This window comes from Oscarella lobularis, chromosome 19 (genome assembly GCF_947507565.1).
Source record: "Oscarella lobularis chromosome 19, ooOscLobu1.1, whole genome shotgun sequence".
NCBI classification, from domain to species: Eukaryota; Metazoa; Porifera; class Homoscleromorpha; order Homosclerophorida; family Oscarellidae; genus Oscarella; species Oscarella lobularis.
This window is the reverse complement of record NC_089193.1, coordinates 342,392-363,500: the sequence shown is the minus strand read 5'-3', so window position 1 is coordinate 363,500 and position 21,109 is coordinate 342,392. Positions and strand designations below refer to the sequence as shown.

Here is a 21,109-nt window from a genome sequence, read left to right as displayed (position 1 = left end):
ATTCGAGCTTCTCACATCGGGAGGAAAATTCGGTTTTACGACTGTACGAGAGGATCTGCCCGGTTATCTCTACGATGTGACTGCAAGTCAATATGGAAACTCGTACGAGAAATTTCTTTCAGCCATGGGTATTTCATATCGATCGTTGTTCGACTGGGAAACGCTTCTCAAACAAGTTGGTTTTGAAATGGTTTACGCTTGTGAAGAGGTAAGGCAGTGTTTCTTTCCCACTGATGAAGCTCTGCTGACGTGGTGGGAGACATCGTGTCTTGGCTTCTTTGATGCTGCTCAAGCGATTGAGAAACGGGACGAGAACGAGAGGCTTTTGAGAAAATATGGGTGGAAAAGGAATAAGCCTGTTCCTACTAATAGCGTCTACATTGACGTGGTGGTCAAGAAGCCTTGATGCACTCTTCCAAGTTCAAAAACAGTATTATTTGCTTTCACTTTCACGCTTAGGTAAATCTATGATCACTTGGAGTAGTCATAGAGAGTACAACTCTAAAGTTACTGTATCAATTAATATCACTTTACCTCCGTCGAGTAATATCTAGACTAAACAGATGGCCAAATAAAAGCTTTCTCGATGTGGTAAAGCTCTTTTAGTTGGCTTGACTCGCACGACGTCGCAAGTGGCCAATCACGAAGGATCCTCTGCATGCCATCCTAAAGAATGTTCAAATCTGAAGTGTAACGTCGAGTCATCTGTGTCAACGAAAAGGAAAAGAGGTCTCCTTACGCGGTACTTAAAGACGCATGCAAAATATTTTAATATTGGAGATAACATTTGCTCCAAGTCAACGATAGGGCGAATACAGCGCCATTGGTTCATTGCCTCACCGCCGTATGCTTCGCCGCAACCTTGACAAAAAATTACTTTCATACTTTCAATGTTTTAATTATTTTTTCAATGCGTTATTAGCTGCCGCGCTGACGGCCTACGCCGGGATCGGCCGTTGCCGTTTTATATGTATCAAAAACAGGCGTTGGAAAGGGTGCTAAAGAAAAAACAAAAAGAATCAGAAAGTAGCTAAGAAACACTTGTATATTTTTACTCAACATCAGGTTTACTTCTGTCTTGGAGAGAAATGAAACTGAAAGGCAATTCTAAATTCTACTACGACAAAAGATATACGTTTTCGCAACAAAAGCAGTGCATGACATCCTGACAAAATATAGAAAGCCAAGCTGATGCTACATGCGAGCAAATTCGAAGCTGTCAATTAACGGCTGTTCTTTCGCCAAATGCTACGGGGTGGCCAAAGCGACGTCAGATAAAATAACTCTTTGTTTATAGGCAAAAAACGCTTGTTGCAAGCAAGCGATGCTGGGAGTTGTACGTGCGTCTAAATACCGCTAGCAAAACTCTTACTTGGCTCAATTAAGACCGACGTTCAACGTTTGTATCGAGTTGCTGCCGACAAAAGGTAAGACGATCGGCTTCTCCAAGTTATCTTCTTAACTAATTATCTCTTTTTTGGGTATAACATGATTAGGAGCGAATGTGATAGAAAAGTCAGTTATTGAAGAAATCTTGGGCAAGAACTACGAGGTATTAGGTTAAACAACATTTTACTATGTAGTACACGAGAAAAGCTCTTTCTCAAGACCTTTACATGTTTCTAATACGGCTTGAAAGCTGGTAATGTGCCAAGATTAGAAACTTTTGCTGCACGTGAGGAGGGCTGTTACCCGGATGCATTTTTATTTAGCAATTGACTCTCCTCTATACTACTCCGCTACGCCTAAAACCTATCTAAAATATTCCACGAAAGAAATGAACGCGATAAAAAAATTTAAATAGGGACAGAGTCGAAACAAGATGTAGTAAAAAAGTAATAGATTAATTAACAGTCACTCCTCCCACTCAAACAGTATCGAATAGTACTTCGTCGAAACCTTCTCGCGAGCCGAAATCTAAAGAAACGAAGCCAGTATCTGTTCGAAACAACGAAATACATACAAAAATAAGCCGCACTGAAGCGCGTCTGTGTTTGCGTGACCCAGGTCGCACCACGTGGAGGTCCAGACGCTTCGCAACCCAGTCGACCCTCACCAACGGCATGAATTAGATCAGAACCCACCATAAGTGAGCCTCCGAGGTTCGTTGCCACCCCGGGATACGGCTATCGCCACCGCCGAAGAGGCCCGCTCATCGTGTGCTCGACGTGGAGGAGAACCGGCGAACGCCGACGCTGTCCCGTGCAAGACGGAGCTTGTTTTCCCGGCGCGAAAGCCCCTAGAGGTCTTAGGGATGTGCCTCTAATCACTTTCGCACCGTTGCTCCAGGACGTTGCGTCGGAATATCGCTCGCCCCTCTGGCTCTCTGTCTTCCAACGACTAACCAATCGTACGAGCGAGTTCTGAAGCGACGGGGTTACGTAAAAAGGGAGAGCGCCGTGCACGATTTTATGTACTCCCTCGCAAACGATGACGCCAACTTTTCTCTGATTGGACGTCGGGTGTGCGTCATAAACCGCATCGATGTCACGAGAGAGAGCGTTGCTTTTTGCACCTCTACGCGCAACCAAATAAGGTAATGATTGGAGCGATCACGCTCGTGCAGCGTTTCTCCCAAGAAAAAGGAAACAAGAGACGAGCACGTGCACGCGTGCATGGACAAGATGTCTGATATATGACGTGAACGTTTCGTTCACGATCTCAACGAAACGAGACGAAACGCGACGCAAAACGCTCAAATGCATTCGATCGAGTTCGCGTTCCGAAACAAACGTGGTAAAATCGATCGATCGAACGGCTTTTAGTGAGAGAGAACTCGCGAAATCCAGCCGTACGTAGATTCTTGCAATGTCAGTTTTAGAGCTTATAGTCAAAGCAGGGTACAACACTTTCACTGCATTTGCTCGTAGAACCGAGAGGGATGAGCTCGCTTACCTGCGTTTCGCCTCGAATGCGTACATGAGCTGTCCGAACCGCTTCGACGACGATTCCAGCGAATTGCGATTTATCTATGGTTGCGTAAGGATAAGCGATCGCCTACATCGCATAAAATTGGTAAAGAAGAGAGAAAACATTATAAGTCGAGCGCGCTAACTAAGCTAAGATGGCCGATAGAGGGCGACCGAAACGAATTCGACATTTCCCGGCGTTCTCCGCACCACGCGGCGTCGAGCTTCCAGCCGTAAGACAATCGGGTCACTAGTTCAACGCTCGATTGCGTTTCGACGTTGTAACTGGCCTCAAATGGAAAGCGACTTCGCCCGCAACGTAAGAAACGCCTTCATAAAGGCTTTTTGGCTTTATTTTGTGTTTTGGAAAGGTTTACAAGTCAGGGTCGGTCAGTTAGCAGCTCGAGATGAATCAGAAGTCATTCCAGTAACGATCTCTATTTTCACCTCAGGTTCTTCATTGTAGGACTGAGTCAAACGTCGAGGGGAATTTAAAACTGAACAAGGTCCGTCTCCTAAACTTAGATATTGTGGAGAAGTCGAATGATTGTGAAGAAAACAACGTATGCCTGAATTGAAAATTCATTACATTCTTATGGATGCTATACTCTACACTCATTTGCCCGGGTACCGGTAGAGTAGCCCACGTACGGCGTTTAAGCCTTGAACTCATCCTCAGTTACCTTCCAGTCTTTACGGGAAGAATGAACGTCTTTCTCGGTCTTGTCATGACTTGTCTTGCGGTGTACGTTATTACTATAACAGTCGTTCCAACAGTCTCTTTTTTCACTAAGCCGGCGCCTTCGTCCAATCAATCTTTTCTATCCGTGAGTTTAGCTCCATCTGGCTCCCACTCACTCTAACTGCGTCTAATGACCCTTAGTCGAACTCTACATGCGATGCTGTCATCTCTTTATATCGCGCTCAGAACTGTTGAAATTCGTTTCAGGCACCGGAATAGACGCCAGCCTAGCTTGTCATTTACTTCCGGAGTCCGTGATTCTCTATCCGCAAAACATTTACAGAATTCTGAAACATTTTGGCATGCCACAATGGCCTCCTGACAGTGCGTTCACCATCAACGCAACAATATCAGAGCTTCTCGTTCTTCTCCGACAGTTAGTATCACCCGTCAGGCAAGGTTTTTTCTTTTAGAATGAAAAGCCTTTATGATGGATATTTCTAATAAATTAATAACTTAGCTAGAAACGACTGCCACCCAGACGCGTCTTATAATCCTGACAATCAGTGTTGCTTCATTTTGTGTCCTTTGTGGAACTGGTCTACTCGGGCGGAAGAGATTTTCGATGACGTTAAGTTTTACATCATTTTCACTCTTTCCTTTGCAGCAGTGTTTGTTTCAACTACGACTGTTCTTGCAGTTAAAGCCAAGTATGTACCTGTAAAAATCTGCTAGAACCATTGCGTGTAGATCGATCGCTCCATTACAGAAAAAGGTTTCCTCTCATTATGATTGCTTGGTATCTTGTTCTCGTTACGTCTGCTCTCAGTAAGTTGGGTACATTTTTATGTGAGAATGACAGTCAACTACACCTTTTAGACGTCGCTGAACTAGTCGGTCGAGTTATGGGAAAGAGCAGTCTGGTTTGCTGAGGCACAAAAGATCTAGGCGAATCGATCTTTAGTAACTGCATTTTTGCGGTTGTTACGGTGAGGACTCTACATATATGAAATCTTGTAGGAGGCCCCTTTTCCACATTCTTGTCGCAAACGTGACACTTGACAAAGGTGTCGCTGTTGCTGTGCACATTAAGTGCAGAAACAATCGCTACAAGGGCTTTGGAAACTAAACTTTAGGCACGTGATGCATGAAAGCGTTTCCTGGAGCAACACTTCCGTATGCTGTTCGTTGCTATAATTAAGGAGGCTGTGTGCTGAAAATGCTATTTTTCTTCTACTTTAAATCAGCGTAAAATTGCACTAGCACATACAACGTGTGTAAATTTCTTAGCCCATATGTACTTTATAAGACTCGTCATACTCATAAGGTGCGGTCTGCCTATAATTAATCCTGTCTTCAAACCCTCATTGTTCTGTACGTGGAATCTTTTCGCTAAAGATGGCAAGAGTAATCTAGAGCATCAGATAGTTTATTCTAACACAGCCCTTGCGAAAGAATGCAGAACATCGTCTAATGCAGTTACAGAGTAGAAACAGGCAACTCCTTGCCTTAGGCGCACAGCAACAACAACAAAATCAAAACAAGAATAAGTCTAGAGCACAAAATAACGTAGGTGACAACATTCGTTTGTGAACAGGTAGGACCCTTAAGTTCCGCCGGTCACTTAGCTGTTCTGTTATTAATTTACCAACAAATGAAGCACTGTTAGATAGAAAAAACAAGTAACAGAAATTTTGGCTGTGGTAGCTGCCAGTGACGGCGAAGGAGCTTCGGCCGTTGGATCTCCGCAAGATTGCCGTTCACTAGCTTGAATTCTTGAAACTAAGTGGAACAAATCTTTAGGAACAACGTTTTGATCGCATTTGCTAGTGCTACACTGGCCAAGACACTTGACAAACTCCGCAGTTTGATTCAGAGTGCCATTAGCTGCAACCTGAGTCGAAAAGTACTGTTCGGTGCAGATTGAGACACGAGTGAGATTGCAGAACACTACAAAAGAGCAAGGTGAACACAAAATTTAAAAAGCAGAGATTAGCAAGACAAGGATACCCTCTTCGCTAAAACACGCTTTTCTGTACGCGTCTGATTCGTGAATTTCTTTCAGTCTGCGAGTGAACAGAGCGACGTGATTGGTTTCGTTCTGACAATTTTCAAGTAGAGGGCTAGCACAGAGCGCAACGGTGGAAATAGACTCGCATTCTGTCTTATGTAAAGAATTGATCTAAAATAGCGTCTTGCAGTATTAAAGTATCGTGACAGTCGTGACAAACAACTCACAAGCGTTTCTGGTTCTTCGAGTTCGGTTGCATTTTTCCAGACCGACACGCATTCTTGAAGACTATTCAGCTTGCAAAAGTCTGTTCAATTTTACCTGAGTATTTATTCAAATGCTAAATATCTTTCCAACCTTTTACACAAAAATATGTATCTTGCCCATCGTGGCAGTTAGCCACACCATCGCACACTTTAGAAACGCAAGTCAAGCCTAGCCATGCCACTCGACATGATATTTCGTTTGAAGGGCAGGCGACTTAAAAAGGAGTAATTTAGATGGTATTAAAAAGTATTTGATTATTGGTAGTTACAGTTTTGGAGACACTGACTCTTGTAAGTTGGAGACATAAAATACGTCTGCAGCTGACTTCTAATTTCCTGTACTTCGTGGCTCTGGTTGGAACAGCTTCTAAAAGACTCGATGCACTGCCAAAAGGCTACAACAAGATTGCAAGCGGTGCTTTGTTGACCTCCAGATAAAACTCGAATCTAATAAAGAGTTTTTAAAATAATTGCAGGTGACAAGCACTATCATACTTGTCTAGAAAAGTTAGATGCAATTCCAAGACGCACAGTACGTTGGCTCTCCAAAATAGGAAGGCAATACGATATCGCCTTATTTTTGCACCTGAGAACTGTTTACAGGTACTTTACAGTCAAACTAACTTTAGTATAATTTTACTAACTTTCATCACAGTAGCGGTGATAATCATTTTGGTTTGCGCTGTTCCCTAAGGCCAAAGCCAATTGAACAGATTGCTTGCTAGAAGACGAGCACTGTTGCTTGATTCCAGCACGGTCAGAACAAGTAAGGAATCGGGAGTACGCCGTGCAAGCGTTGGCCAATTTTCCAGTTTTATTGAATAACAAAAACTGCCAGCATGTCAATTAATTAATTAAGAACAAGACGATAAAGTTTTTCATCATCGTTAATACCTGTAGCGCTATTTGGACGTTAAGCGTAAGAGAAGCGCTCTTCAAAGGCGCTAGACAGTTTGAGACAGCTTGAATGTCGCACTTTGTTACGTTTTCTAGAATATAGTTAGTGCTTCAAAGTCTTTTGCGATCCGTCTTTTACATTCCTTAGTCAATACTCACCGCAAACTGATTCGTCCAAGTCATCATCGCAGTGACTTATTCTGTCGCAAACTAAGGACGAATTGATGCAGCCGGGAACTCCGTAAACAAAACAAGCAAACTGGTCTGATCTGCATTGCGCTGACAAAAGTTTATAGAAGTACTTCTGAAAAGAAAGCGGTAAAGAAATTGCCTGTCAATTATACCTCCTTGTAGGCATTGCTGCTGGTAAGTTGGAGAGTTAACAAATTGAGACACATTGCTTAGCAAAGTTTCGACTTCTTTGACAGTAGCATTATTTGGTGGACAGATTGCATTGAGGGTTTCAATGCAGGACTTGAACTGAATCACTGCTTCGCAGGCTAAGCTGCGCAAAATATTTGTGTACCCTTTAATCTATACGCAAATAAGCAAAAATAATACGAAGATCCTTTGCGTGTATAATCGCTTGATGCTGTCAGCACTGCGAAAAGAGGCTTGTCACGTGATAAACTACCTGGCTAGCAAATGACGCAGCAGACGTGTCCTCAAGGTCGAGAGCCTCGCCAGGTACGTTCCAGAACGTAGCTGAGGCAGAACAGCGCTTTTTAAGAAGATCTTCCGTCGACGTGCAAGCCTCTGTTACGGTACTGACTCATTATGACTCTACACCCGCGCCGAAAACGCGCGCGACGTACGTGTAGCAGGCTTAGACAACGCGAAAGCAAAGAAGAGAAGTGCCAAGAGACGAGAAGCCTTGCTTATTCCTGACATCAGGACTTGAGAAGCCACCACAGCCGTACAAAGATAAGATCGTATAGCTTGCGATCCCGTACAAAGACGAGATCATGTAGCGGTAAATATAGCTACAATAATATTTTCTCTACCTCCTCTTTCTCACACCCGCCTAGACGGACATGTATATAAGGACAACTAATGCATATATGTATGTTTATACTGTCCCAACTCTTGTGCAGGACTTTTTACTCTAAACACTGTTTCAAGCAGCTTCAAGCTGTCTGACGCCAACAAGAGCGCCTAATTTCTTCTTTAAGGTCAAGGCAATTTTTAGCATAATTGCTTTTGCAGTACACTCTTTTCAAAAGAAGGGCGAGATTAAAAATTGAGCGATTTCTTGGACTTAATGAAATCCTATTTACGCCGTTTGAAACCCTCTAACAATCATTTTATACAGTAGAAGTGGAGTTTATAAAGGTTTGCTTTTGTAGCTGCTCCTACAAGAATAGAGTAAGCTAGGCCGGCAAACCCTCAGAAAACTTTTGAACGCCAGATCAGGCGTATGCGTAAATAAAACTGTCAGGATTCATCTACGCTTTGAAAAAAGAACAACTAAAAACAACACACACACCAAAGCTTTCCATATTCAGCGCGGACTCTACAAAAAACAGCTGAAATCCAATGCAGACGACAAAGCCGCTACTTGAAGGTTTACGCAATTTCTCTAAAAGAACGCGCACTTACTGTACCTTCCATTTTCATACTCTTGCTTTTTAATAGGAATGTTTACAGCAAGGCTTGTGACAATTTGCTTGTCACTCCAGCCAAGAAACTAAGACAACGCAAATAGTAAGTATACTGTAAACAAAGGGTTAGACTAAACGTTACCCATTGGCGATAATAGGGCGAAATTGTAATACTTCCGTCACCTTGGCCAACGCGAAAATCGAGGCACACCCCTAGTGACGCTTGTCTTCTTCTGAGCGTTACTACAGGCTCAGCATAAAACGGGATTGAAGCGCGGGCTTCAATGCCGCCATCCCAAATCTGCAAAGAAGCAATTAGGTACTGATTTTCTTCGGCGAATATATTTATTTTTCAACGTACCGCAAACGAAGCGTACGCGGAACCGCCTAACGTTAAGGTAGCCGTCGGTCTTGAAAGGCAGGTAAATAGAGGTGACGACGAAGGGCACACCTCATACCCCAAAGTAGCTGCAAAAGTAACCGCACTGCGAAGGTTAAGAGAAGCAGAGAGTCCAAATGTAAGAGGTATATCAAAATTTAGGGAAAACAGGGTAATTGTCGTTTGTCCGATATCAGAAGACCGTGCAGTGCAAAGCGGAAAGTCAGCAGTCTTGTACGGTATTATAGTGAAGGGACCCAAACGTAAAAATTGCTTCACCGTTGCCGATTTTTTGTTTACGGTCAGGGATGCATACGCGTCCAAGATATCAAAATTATACCCAAAGACGCTTGCCGCTGCAACGGCTTTGGCAAACACTAGTCCAAACGGTTCGTTGTCCAAGTTGGCACCAGCAAAAATACCAGAGACAAAGCTCATGTTAAACGATGACGAATTTCCAAAAGTTGTTCCGTACAAGCGAGCCACGTGGGATTTGTAGTGATTCTTTTCGTCTTGTCGACTGCTTTGACTTGCAATGCTGTTGTAGAGAGGATCGCCGTCAGCCCAATCAGTAGATACTTCGTCTCTCCGTAGTCGTTTTTTGGATTCCGCTTGCGCACTTCTCATTTTTTGACTATAACTATCATTCGTCAGTGCAAATGCTTTCTCAAGTGCAATTGAAATTCTAGAAGAAGAATCCTCGCTCCACGATCGTTTGCTCAGGATTCTTAAAACGCTCAGAAAACATTGAGCGAAAGCTTTTGAAGAGTTTCTCGCAAAGTGATCGAGAAGAAGATTTACAACGCGTGGTTGGTCTACCTCAGCTAAATGACCTATAGCTAACGCCGCGGCTTTTCTAACTTCCTCCGACGCAATTCCATTCTCTATCGTTTTCACTATTGGTTCAACAGCGTCCGCGTTTCCCGCATTTCCTAACGCTAGGAGAAATGCGACCTTTTGTGAAACAATGCTTCTGGAATGAAGTTTTCCAATCAAGAATTGGACAGCGATTCTAGACGCTGGCTCGACCGCTCCTCGAGCAAGTGCCCCTAAAGCTAATGCCGCTTCTTCAACAAAAGCATCATTACCTTCATTGACAAGACGCGTGACCAGCGATAAAAACTGGTTGCTAGGGTTGCGCAAGTACGAAACACTTGAGAGAAGATTTGTCAGGCTCACGCCTGAAGATAGGGGATCTTCTAACAGCGCTGCAATCACCTTTGATACGTTGCTTTTATAGAAATAATACGTAAAAACATTTCGTACCTGCCGAGCTCTGCGCGTTCCTGATGCGACTAGGAGAGGAAGCAGCTGTTCACGTTGAGATTCATTCTATAAAAAGAAAGACAACGCTCTCTTAATATCGTTAGAGATAACTGCATGCCAAAATTTGTCGTGCCACAAGAGGAGCAAAAGACAACTTAGCTCGCCTATAAAATACAGGTAAATCTGTGTAAAGGGATAAACGTTTAGTAAATGGCTGATCGTGCAAGAAGAACAAACCACCTCTGGAAAGGCGAAAGGTAGAGTATCAGCTTTTTTCTATTATTTTTACTTTACTTACAGTAAAAAATGCTGTAACGAGAGCATCGCTGAAGGGCGTTTTTACTTCACTTGTGCACAAATTCTCCTCACAGAGACCCTCCAATTCCACCAACGGTGCAATGCTATCGTCTGTGCATGCAAGAAGCCTAAGTAATTTTTCGCACTTTTTCGAATTTGCTTACAAACTCTACTGTAATTTTCTTGAAGATTTTCGAGTAAGAGGCGCACGTCAGGCAATTCCGATTTGATCACTCCAAGTTTTCGTTTAATGACGTCAGCTAATTAGAAATAATCGCTTTTATGAGTAAGACGTCTGCAACGCTAGCTTACCCTTTACTAGTTTTCCTTCAGAAGAGCTAACCTGCAATCCGTGGGTATCTTCGACTCTTACAAACTCCGCCGATCTTTTCTGCTGAACCTTACGGCGCCGTAGAAGCCTGACTGAAAAGTCTTGTCTAACACGAATTCGGTTTGTAGAAAGATTCTCAGCTGAAGATCTTTGATGTTTTTGGTAAAGTGACGTTTGAAGAACGCCTATCATTTTGATTGGCATCATGCTGCGTTGGCTTAGGATTGTCTTTTGAAATTCGCTGTATTCCAGCTCAGAAGGCTTTGCATCATAACCGGACGAAAATTTCTCAACGTCTGAAGATTTGTAACGCTTGCTAACCGAAAGTCGACGCTTTGCAGTTTGAACAACGCTAAAGAGAACACGACAAGACAACTTACTATGCCGATGTGACAAACACGTTCAAAACTGTTTTACTTGTAGTGAGCGTTTCGTTTACTGTTAGAGCCTTCTTCAAAAATGTCGCTTCTTCCTTTGCACAGCGACGTCTGAAACAAGCTGGCAATCGATTTCTTGAAATTGGTCACTTGAAAATCATCGTCGCGAATGTGCAAGACGCGTAGAACAGTTCCGTTTGATAGTTGAACAAAGTAAAACGGATTTTCAAATTGCTTGAGCAAAGAATGACTAAAACGGAGATAAATGACAAATCGATACAAGCGTGTTTACTAGTCACTTTTGGGAAAACTGATTGGTTGCGCCGAATTCGGAAGTCGAGCTGAGATTGTACACCTCAACGTGATATTTAAGACCGTTACTTTCATATGGGGTAAGGTAGCTCTCTAAAACGATACAGTCTGCTACAGAAGTGCAAGTAAAAATATGCACACCTGCCAAGCACGTGACATTTGCCATAAAGGAAAGCGCAAAGTTTTCAGCGCGACCGGTTTCTTCTGTCCAAAGTTTTTGCTTTAGTGTCATGTTGTAGGTAAAAACGTCACCCTTTAGGCAAGACGAGCAGCTGAACCGATAACGCCTACGCAAACACGAGCTATTTATACCTTAGAACACTGTAGGAAAAGACATTGAGGGCTGTCATCGACGGCAAGGGCAGACGCTGCAAAAAAGCTCCAAAGAAAGATGACGAAAGAGTTCATGTGCACAGCTGGTTTACTCTAAAAATAATCTTCCATTTTAATGACCAAAACAAATCGAACGAGTGTCAAGGTGTCTTTGGCGCGACTTTAGCGCGCCTGCGAAGTATGCGCGCCTATGGTGGGAGGTGCGTGGATCACGTTATCCTGCCAGTAGGAGCTAAACCCTGTTTGCATGAGGCCAAGCTCCCACGCTTTTGCGGCGCCAGCACGGCTTTTTGTTCGACATTAAACCGATCGTTTCCATATCTAAACGCGTTTACTAAGTAATAAATCAGTTGCTAAGTACTAAGGGTATGTCGTCGAGTAGAAGCAAGCCATTGCCTCTGAAGTTCACATAGGGGCGTTTCTACGAATGGGGCGTATATATACGTTTTCGCAACAAAAGCAGTGAGATCCTGACAAAACATAAAAAGCCAAGCTGGTGCTACCGTCTACATTCAAGACGTAGACTGTACTCTGCACTAGGTTGGCTAGAAATGCATGATCGACCGATGTGAGATCGTGGTGCTAGATATATTAAGTGCGTTAATTTCCCTGCCGCAGTCATGCGAGCAAACTCGAAGCTGCCAATTAAAGGCTGCTCTTTTGCCAAATGCTAAGGGGTGACCAAAGCGACATCAGATAAAATAACGCTTTGTTTATGGGCCAAAGACGCTTGCTGCATGCGTGCGGTGCTGGGAGTTGGACGTGCGTCTAAATACCGCGCAAGCAAACTCTTACTTGGCTCAATTAAAACCGACGTTCAACGTTGGTATCGCTTCCAGTTGCTGCCGACAAAAAGTAGACGATCGGCTTCTGAGCTAATTATCTCCTTTTATGGTATAACATGATTAGGCGCTCATGTGAGACAAAAGTCAATTATTGAAGGAATCTTGGATCACCCCTATTAGCAAAGTTTGTACAGTTTGCTCACCCAGCTTTCAGAGTCAAGGCCGCCTTATGATAAATTGGTGAAACTTGCGTATACTTGTACATTCTGGCGTGTCCGTAAACGGATCGAAGCATGTCCTTGCCTGAACATTTAAAATTAAACGAAATAGCACTTCTACCGTTTGTAAAGCGCCTCCAATAAGAAACGCTTGTGCATGAAGTGAAAATGGAGCAAGGCTTTTTCTTTTAGCGAACTTGGCTCTATAGAATGCAAAACCCAATAGAAGGTGAAATAACTGCTATACAGACCTCTTAACTTAAGTTGCTATTATGCATTGTATAAGACGAATTTAACAATTCGCGCCAGGTCATGTCAGAGAGAAAATATACTTCTATACTGTTTGCATGTTACCTAGGAAATTAAAATTGTTTCTACGACAGTTTAGGCTCAAAGAGACTTTGTTTATTGACAAAGTCCGTATTCTGTCCACGGTAAAGTTGTGTATTAATGAGGTCAAAGTTTGAACTACTTAAGCGCTACTGTACGTTAAAATTTTTTAGGCTTTAGGTCAATATCTTTTATGAAATCAGCTAGGTAAAACAAAGAGCCAAAAACATGATCATTATATTTGGTTACCAACAAAACGACGCCGCCAACTCTCGGTATGAAAATAGACACCAAAGATAGATAGCATTTAAACAGAAGTTTTATGCGTACTTTTTAATAGGTCTGGTTACTGGTGATTGCACTTTTGAAACTGGCGCTTGCTTCTGGAACAACGTCATTTGCGATGACGACGATTGGATTATCACAGTCGTCGGAAAAAAGCCTTTGACTTACGCGATGGAGGAGAAACGAGCCTCGATAGAGAAGCTGATAAACTCGGCTCTTGGAAAGCTCTGATACGCATCGACTACGCCGTATTAGCGGAGGCTTTAATCGCAACCACAAAGTGGCGTCAGGTAGCTTTCCATTCTGTTTCGCGATGCCGCATTCAAGAATCAGTGAGAATCAAATACCGTTCGGTTTATCCCCCTTTACAACTGTTTTGAGCCATTTGGAAGTGATTCCAGCTTCACGCATTCGCTTACGACATTGTTTACGACATTCGAGAGGCGACATATGTGAAAAAGAAGAATCCACGAAAAATTGAAAATAGCATGCACCTAAAAATATAGAGATAGCCTAAGAGTATGTCACCTCATCATTAACATTTTAAAGACAAGGACTATGGCCAATCAGAACTTACAAGTCAGGAGAACACCTGGGGCCCCTTTTGAGGGTTCAGTGCCACTAGAACCACAGGATTTTGCTCGCAGCGGCCGTTGTGAACAGCGCCCACTTCTATACTTTGAGCAGTAAGGAGGACAACCTATAAGCTTTTTTGAAGACAAAGGAGATAAAAGATCGACTTACGGTTGAGGAGAGACGAGCTTCGAAAGACACACGGATAAATTCGACTCTTGGGCCATCGGAAACCACTGAGACGCGTCGACTGCTCCCATCAAAGGGTAGCCCATTGGAGTATCGTTGAGCTGAATAACAATTGCGCGTATGCGAGCCTTACGTTCCGTTTCGCAAGCGGAGAACTGCTCGTGAGACCCCTTAGGGGAGCCTCACTTTTTCGTAAAAGCTCCAGCGCCTAGAATAGGGACTTTGAACAGCATTCCACTATAGCCGAAACGAGTCTTGAGAAAAAATTCAGTCAGAACGTTAACGTTTCGACGAAGTAGGTGTCACGTGATCCCAAACCCGGATCAAAATCGACATGGACGTTTATCTCAACACGCTGGGCTGTCAAAAGCCTGTGCGAAACGTTCTTCGTTCCTTGTTTGTCTTCACTGGGCGAAATACCGGCTCTTCCTTTGCCCTCCGTCGCCGAGATTCTTCTCTGCACGGGAGATCACGCGTGTTCCGCCTATTTGCCTTCGCCGGTCGCCAACCGCATTATCGACGGACTCGCTCGACGTGGAAAGCTGACAGCACGCATTCTCGATTTTCTACTCGATAGAAATCGCATTCGTTTGACGACTTTTGCCTCTCTACTGCCTCGCCAATGTCGACCCAAACGCAATCGTCAGCAAAATAGGAGAGTTGGTCGACGTGACGAGCATTGACATATAGAAAAAGCCCGCAGAAGAACAAAGAAAATTTAGATTGCATCTAGCTGATCGTGAAAAAACTCTTTGCAGAAATTTAGTTAGTGCAAATATAAGAGCTTGAGTTTACTCCGCCGCTTCCATGTAGCGAATTAGTACCTAGTCATGCATGCCGTTGCAGGGCAGCTGCGCACTAAACGTGTGAGCTAGAGGTTCGAGGGAAGCCATAGTGTCTTCCTATCAGGTACGCGTCAGAATAAGGAAGAGAGCGGCTTTGTTAATCGCGATCTGCACTCAACTAAAAGGATCTCAGCCTCTGAAGATTTTATAAGAAAATAAGAATAACAGAAGAACCACACACTAAGTTGAGAGTGTTGCTAACTTTTTACCGTCAGAGAATTGCATATCAGCAGAATATCAGACGACTCCGGAATGCATGTACCCGAGAGCTCCGCTTCTCAGCGTCTTCCTAAGACCCTCACACAAACGCGTCAGAATCATAAGGAAAGTAACGGCCTTGTTAATTAATCGCGACCTTCGCTGATATAAGCAACGCTTTCTACTTCTTGTGCGTTTCTACTGTTTCTCGTTTTATTGTTTCTCGTACACATTTAGTTGAGTGAAGACCGCGAGGAGCAAGGACATTTGCGTCGTTATATTTTTGCATGTACGTGAGAGTTTCTGAGAATGACGCTACTCGATCTGCTCACACAGTCAATTCTATATATGTCTGTGTCAAACGCTCCGCAAATGCTAGCCTCGTACCCAGACTCTCTCACGCGCGTCACTAACGTAACACGCGAGAGTCTGGGGACGACGCTAAGAAACTGCAGGCAGGCCGCGGCAAATCATTTGCGATGCCGCCGGCTGCTTGTTTGATGCATTGGATTTATTTATACCGGGCAGCTAGTAGGTAGTCCAGAAGCCTGGACGAACATCCGCATGCTGTCATTGACCCCCAGTTTAAGAACGAAAGTAAGATGTTTGAATGATGGGCGGTAATATTTTGACCGAACAGGCTTTTGCGGAGCTCTGTTTGACTAAGGCGCGCTAAGCCTTCTTGACATCACTGTACAGTACAGATTAAGATATATAATCAGAGATATAATTTAGACATATAGACCTACTAAATTGTACAGGATGGTGTTTTAGATTTGAATGTTGTAGATAAGTCTTGATGAGATAATGACTTCTGAGACCTTGGCACGGCATTGGTGCGTCGATCCAAATGAGAGAATTAACGAACAGAGACCTTTCAAATCATATGCACCCTATAACGCATAGGACTCTAAGCCTTCGGAAAAAGATAAGTCATTGAGAATTTTATTTGAAAAAATATAGTATTTCTCTAACCAACTTACAATGTTTAGTTCCATTTCTGACTGATTCTCAAGCGTCTGAAAAAGCTGAGGTGACATACATGTAGCGATTCATTGCACTATGGAATGACTTCTCCTGCCTTTTGCTGCCTTTCGAGTGCACTGAATACACGAGAAAAATATTCAGAAGACAAAACGTAGCGCTAACGCTTTCCTAAGACGTTTCTTACGTTTACGAGGAGATCGCCTTACGCAACATCATCGTTAAGCAATCCAGCGTTGAGCAGGTCAAAACACTGTCTTGCAGCTGGAAGCTCGACGCTGCTCGGTGGGCCAAAACGTCGCGAAAGCTCGGATACCGGTACGTTTAGTTTCGACGTCCATCTTTGTTTAGCGTGCTCGACTTAAAATGTTTTCTCGCTAGTCTCCCAATTTTGTGCGATTTAGGCGATCGATTGTCCCTACACAACTAAAGATTGATCGAAAACTGACGTAATCTGCGTCCAAGCGGTTCAGATAGCTCGTTTAAGCAATCGAAGCGAAACGCAGGTAAACGAGCGCGTTCCTCTTGATTCTACGAGCGAAGACAATGTAAGCGTGGCTCTCTGCTTCGATTCTAGGGCCCTAAACTGATATTAGACGAATCTACGACTTGATATCACGAGTCCTAGCTCTATTTTACAACGATTCCATCAAGTTCGCCGCGTTTCTTTCGGAACGCGAACTTGATCGAATGCATTTGAGCGTTTTGCGTCGCGTTTCGTCTCGTTTCGTTGAGATTGTGAACGAAACGTTGACGTCACATATCCGACATCTTGGCCATGCACGCGTGCACGTGCTCGTCTCTTGTTTCCTTTTTTTTGGGAGAAACGCTGCACGCGCGTGATCGCTCCAATCATTGCCTTATTTGGTTGAGCGTAGAGGTGCAAAAAGCAACGCTGTCTCGCGTGACATCGTTGCGGTTTATGACGCACACCCGACGTCCAATGAGAGAAAAGTTTGCGTCATCGTTCGCGAGGGAGTGCATAAAGTCGTGCACGGCGCTCTCCCTCTTTGCGTAACCCCGTCGCTTGAGAACTCGCTCGTACGCTTGGTTAGTCGTTGGAAGACAGGGAGCCAGAGGGGCGAGCGATATTCCGACGCAACGTCCTGGAGCAACGGTGCGAAAGTGATTAGAGGCACATCCCTAAGACCTCTAGGGGCTTTCGCACTGGGAAAACACGCTCCGTCTTACACGGGACAGCGTCGGCGTTCGCCGGCTCTCCTCCACGTCGAGCACACGATGAGCGGGCCTCTTCGGCGGTGGCGATAGCCGTCTCCCGGGGTGGCAACCAACCTCGGAGGCTCACTTATGGTGGGTTCTGATCTAATTCATGCCGTTGGTGAGGGTCGACTGGGTTGCGAAGCGTCTGGACCTCCACGTGGTGCGACCTGGGTCACGCAAACACAGACGCGCTTCACTTTTCCCTTTTTTGGTAAGTACGTAGTTGTTTTGAACGGATAATGGCTCCTTTTTGTCTAGATTTTGGTTCGCCAAAAGTCTTCGACGAAGAACGTCCCTTGGCCAGATGATACCGTGTCAGTTGGAGGCGTGTCTTCGTGTGTCTGCTTTTTTTCGCTGCACAGCGTGTCGTAACGGGATCAGCGCATTCGCGTGTACTTTTTCTATTCACTTGTTAGATAGGCTCTTTTTAAAGTCGTGAGAAAATAATGATTGTTTAGCGATAAAATATGTAGCCGTTTCCAATCACGTGCAGCGAATATTTTGTTCGCAAATGGCAGCGAAGTTCACACCGGCTACTATCTGCTACACGTCATCCATCGCTTTTAGCTATCCCGCTGAGTGGTCTTTAGTTGTTCGCAGTACTGGTTATTCGTACGAAGCCTAAGTAATCTGCGGCCAGAGGGGCGATCCTTATTACTCTTACCATTGTAATTACCGGTAGAGCAATTTTGCATTATCTAGATGTACATGTAAATACTTTTCTTCACGCACAATATTGCTAGCAATAGACCAAGCGAAAATTCCCGGATTTAGTAGGGTAAACGGCTTTTACTCGTCTTTTGTTGAAAAAGCGTTTACCCTACAAAGTCCGGGACTCCAGCTGACATCGTTTTAATTCGAAACAGGCATTACGAAATCACGTGTCAAATAAATTGAAGGAGTGGCTACGACAATTTTCTCTGGCTAGTCGTTTCATGCATGGGACGTAAAATATAAGAACTTTTGTATAAGTCACAGCTAGTTGTGTAACTATGAAAAAATTATTATTAAAGAAAATAATTTTCGCAACACATTTTACAGAATGTCTTAACCAAATCAGTTCTTCCTCCAATCAATACAGACTTTTTCACGACTAAATGTTTCTGTTGCAAACTACTGCTTGAGAACCGCTAAACACTTCTTTCCGAACTCAGCCACTCGTTGTCTGCTAAATTGAGACATTTCTTTCAGCGACTCAATCGAAAAAGATAGTAGCTCAGATTTACAAACATTTGCGGGAAAATGAACGGCGAGACGAGATACACCATCGACAGCTTCTCCTAACGACGCCGATTCGCTAAGAAGCAAAAGACAGGCGAGATAACTCTTCTGCAGAGTTATACACCGAGTAAATTCCTTATTAGATTGGCAAAGACAACGCACTAATTGGATTGAAATCAACGAGCTTCGCAAAATCGAATTTTCAGCCAAACTTATCAGTAACGCCATTAACCTCGAATAAGCTTCGGACTGTGGACATTCCGGCCACATCAGATCGAAAACCCACACTTGTACATCTGACGACACCGCTCCACTGTCGACAATGCTTCGTTGAATAGGAGAAATCCTTGAAGAAATAAGACGCAGAACGGCAAAACGATGCGAGAGCTCGTTATCAACAAATTCCCAATCAGTACGCCGCTTCATATAATATTCTGACGCCTCGGAAATGACGTCCAGAATACGCTTCGAAAATATTTCAGTAAAATTGTTAATCAAGACAAAGTCTTGTCTCTGTTTGTCGGTGAGAAAATCGAAAAAAGCTTCCAGGATTTTTCTAGCGTTGTTGCCGGCATATGTGACATAGCTGCGATCAATGAATCTATATTGCGGGTATAAACGACAGCGGTCGAACAAAGTCAGAATAAACACTGCAGCCGAGTGCGCTAATGACAACTTGGAAGGAACCATCACATTCTGGACGACATGCCAAATTAGACGATTCGTAAATTCCTCTTTTACACTGACACCATCCGCTTTGAGGTCATAAAACGACGGCTCGAAGAGTGACTCGAGAACGATTTCATACAATGGCTGCACCTCATTCCAGTGCTCTCGCCCTTCAATTACAGATACTACAGCAAGAATTCTCGAGACGTATTGATGGACGGAACTGTAAGTCCTGACGTCTTTCATGAAATGACACCGAAACAGGAACACGGTCTCTTCAAAAAGTCTGCGAAAAATAAGACCTGAAGATAGCGAACGTAGACGCACGATAGATCGGCAAACGGTGCTTAGCGCACAAAGAGAATCCTTTCTATTAAGAAGTTCGAGCCCTTTCGACAAAATCATTTCCAGTTGGGCACGAGTCAACGGTTGCTCGATGGCCAAGTACTCATCCAAAATAACGCTATGTAAAGATATCGACTCTTCCCAGTGCGAAATTATTTCACGAAAGAGCAATGTGCTTCCGATTCGGTGATCGGCTATGAATAGCACGACTTCAAAAGAATATTTTCCAGTGTCAAGCTCCGCTGAAACTCGATCCGAGAACCACCAACTCGTTGCTAGACGAGTGAGAGATTTTGGAGCGTTCGCGAGAACTTCGTCCATGGTGAGAGTCAGTGCACTTTCAATGTGCTCCACGTCACTTCGACGCCGGATGTCGGAGCTCTCAATATCGACACAAATGACAGACGAAACATCTAATGACGTCAGAGTTTGGACGCGGTTGAAGAACGATTTCACCCAATCCGGTCTAAACACGGGCTCAAAAAAGATCATTTGTTCGTCGTCTGTTAGAAACCAGAGATGACTCATTCCGAGATGCTTAAGATGGGTGAGGTTTGAAGCGAAGTCGAAAACTTTAGGCCAACTCAAGTCCGTGCCGGACACGTCGAGATAGGTGAGTTCCGTCAAGTTGGCACACAAGTCTCGAATGACGTCACATGACGTCGACGAGAAACTGACATCGAGATGACAGAGACGTGAAAAGTCGCGTAGATATTCGATGCCAACATACCCGCCCACAGAGCTCGCCGAGAAAGAGAGCAATGTGTTGCGACACGATTGCGCGAGAGAGCTTACGAATGGAATCGACAGTTTGCCGAGACACGGGCTGAAAGACAAGTCGACGTCGACCACGTGACCTTGCTTGGCCAATTGGGAGGTAAACGTCGGTTCGTCGTCGATCGATCGAAGGCACGTCAGATTCAGACGCGTTATCGTCGACGTCATCAAGACGCGTAGAATGTTCGACGTGAGTTTACCTCTCTTAGCCAAATCTTCGATCAGCTGATTGGCCATCGAAAAGGGAAGTTCTCTGGGCGACGACACTAGGATCCTCTCGCCTGTCGACGACATAGGAAAAAGGAGCAACTTTTCGTGGCTTAATAGACTGTCGTCCGTCTGACAGAGAAGATCTCGACACAATTCGGAGAGACGCTTCGCCATGATGCTTCTCGAGAATGTCCCGGAAGTCGTGACTGAGAGTTTAGGCGCGAAGCTGTCAAACGAGCTCGTTCTGCTGCGCGACGGATCCAGGATGAATCGAGGAGTCATTTCTTTTCCTTTTTATCGTACATCATTGAAGTTTGAAATTTCAGGTAATATGTAAATCATATCTTTTTGTGTTCTAACGGCTACAACAAAAAACGCTGATTCAAATTAGGGGATCTCGGATCTTTGTTCATCGCAATTGCGTAAGTAATAGGTTAGAGTGCGTATAAAAGACGAACAAGAACGCCCACTGGCCAGCAGAACCAACAGTCCGCACATAACAGCAACCCAGTTACAATACATGGCTCACTTAAACGCCTTTCTGGCACCATTCAAATCTCCTCTATCTACCCGACTACGAACCTATGAAACGATAGTC

The 21,109-nt window shown here is 44.1% G+C and overlaps 2 protein-coding genes across 3 annotated transcripts; both read right to left on the bottom strand.

Annotated features, from left to right (window-relative positions):
* Window positions 1-5,054: 5,054 nt before the first annotated feature.
* LOC136198605 (uncharacterized) lies at window positions 5,055-7,701 on the bottom strand. Its single transcript, XM_065988606.1, has 12 exons — window positions 7,581-7,701; window positions 7,400-7,521; window positions 7,110-7,299; window positions 6,925-7,044; window positions 6,763-6,857; window positions 6,513-6,699; window positions 6,364-6,461; window positions 6,138-6,315; window positions 5,960-6,082; window positions 5,830-5,909; window positions 5,602-5,773; window positions 5,055-5,541 (listed from the first exon to the last, which is right to left on the bottom strand). Exons 1-12 carry the CDS (start codon window positions 7,654-7,656, stop codon window positions 5,231-5,233), a joined length of 1,752 nt encoding a protein of 583 aa, XP_065844678.1. The 5' UTR covers window positions 7,657-7,701; the 3' UTR covers window positions 5,055-5,230.
* A 473-nt stretch (window positions 7,702-8,174) lies between these two features.
* LOC136198604 (uncharacterized) lies at window positions 8,175-12,542 on the bottom strand. 2 transcript variants are annotated; one of them, XM_065988604.1, is made up of 12 exons: window positions 12,457-12,542; window positions 11,641-11,754; window positions 11,470-11,581; window positions 11,316-11,421; window positions 11,057-11,266; window positions 10,621-10,991; window positions 10,473-10,568; window positions 10,310-10,419; window positions 10,012-10,077; window positions 8,728-9,963; window positions 8,509-8,667; window positions 8,175-8,452 (listed from the first exon to the last, which is right to left on the bottom strand). In XM_065988604.1, exons 2-12 carry the CDS (start codon window positions 11,734-11,736, stop codon window positions 8,345-8,347), a joined length of 2,670 nt encoding a protein of 889 aa, XP_065844676.1. In that variant the 5' UTR covers window positions 11,737-11,754; window positions 12,457-12,542; the 3' UTR covers window positions 8,175-8,344. The 2 variants fall into 2 exon arrangements, with proteins under 2 accessions (XP_065844676.1, XP_065844677.1); XM_065988605.1 differs by having other exon boundaries at window positions 11,641-11,765; window positions 12,457-12,497.
* Window positions 12,543-21,109: the final 8,567 nt, after the last annotated feature.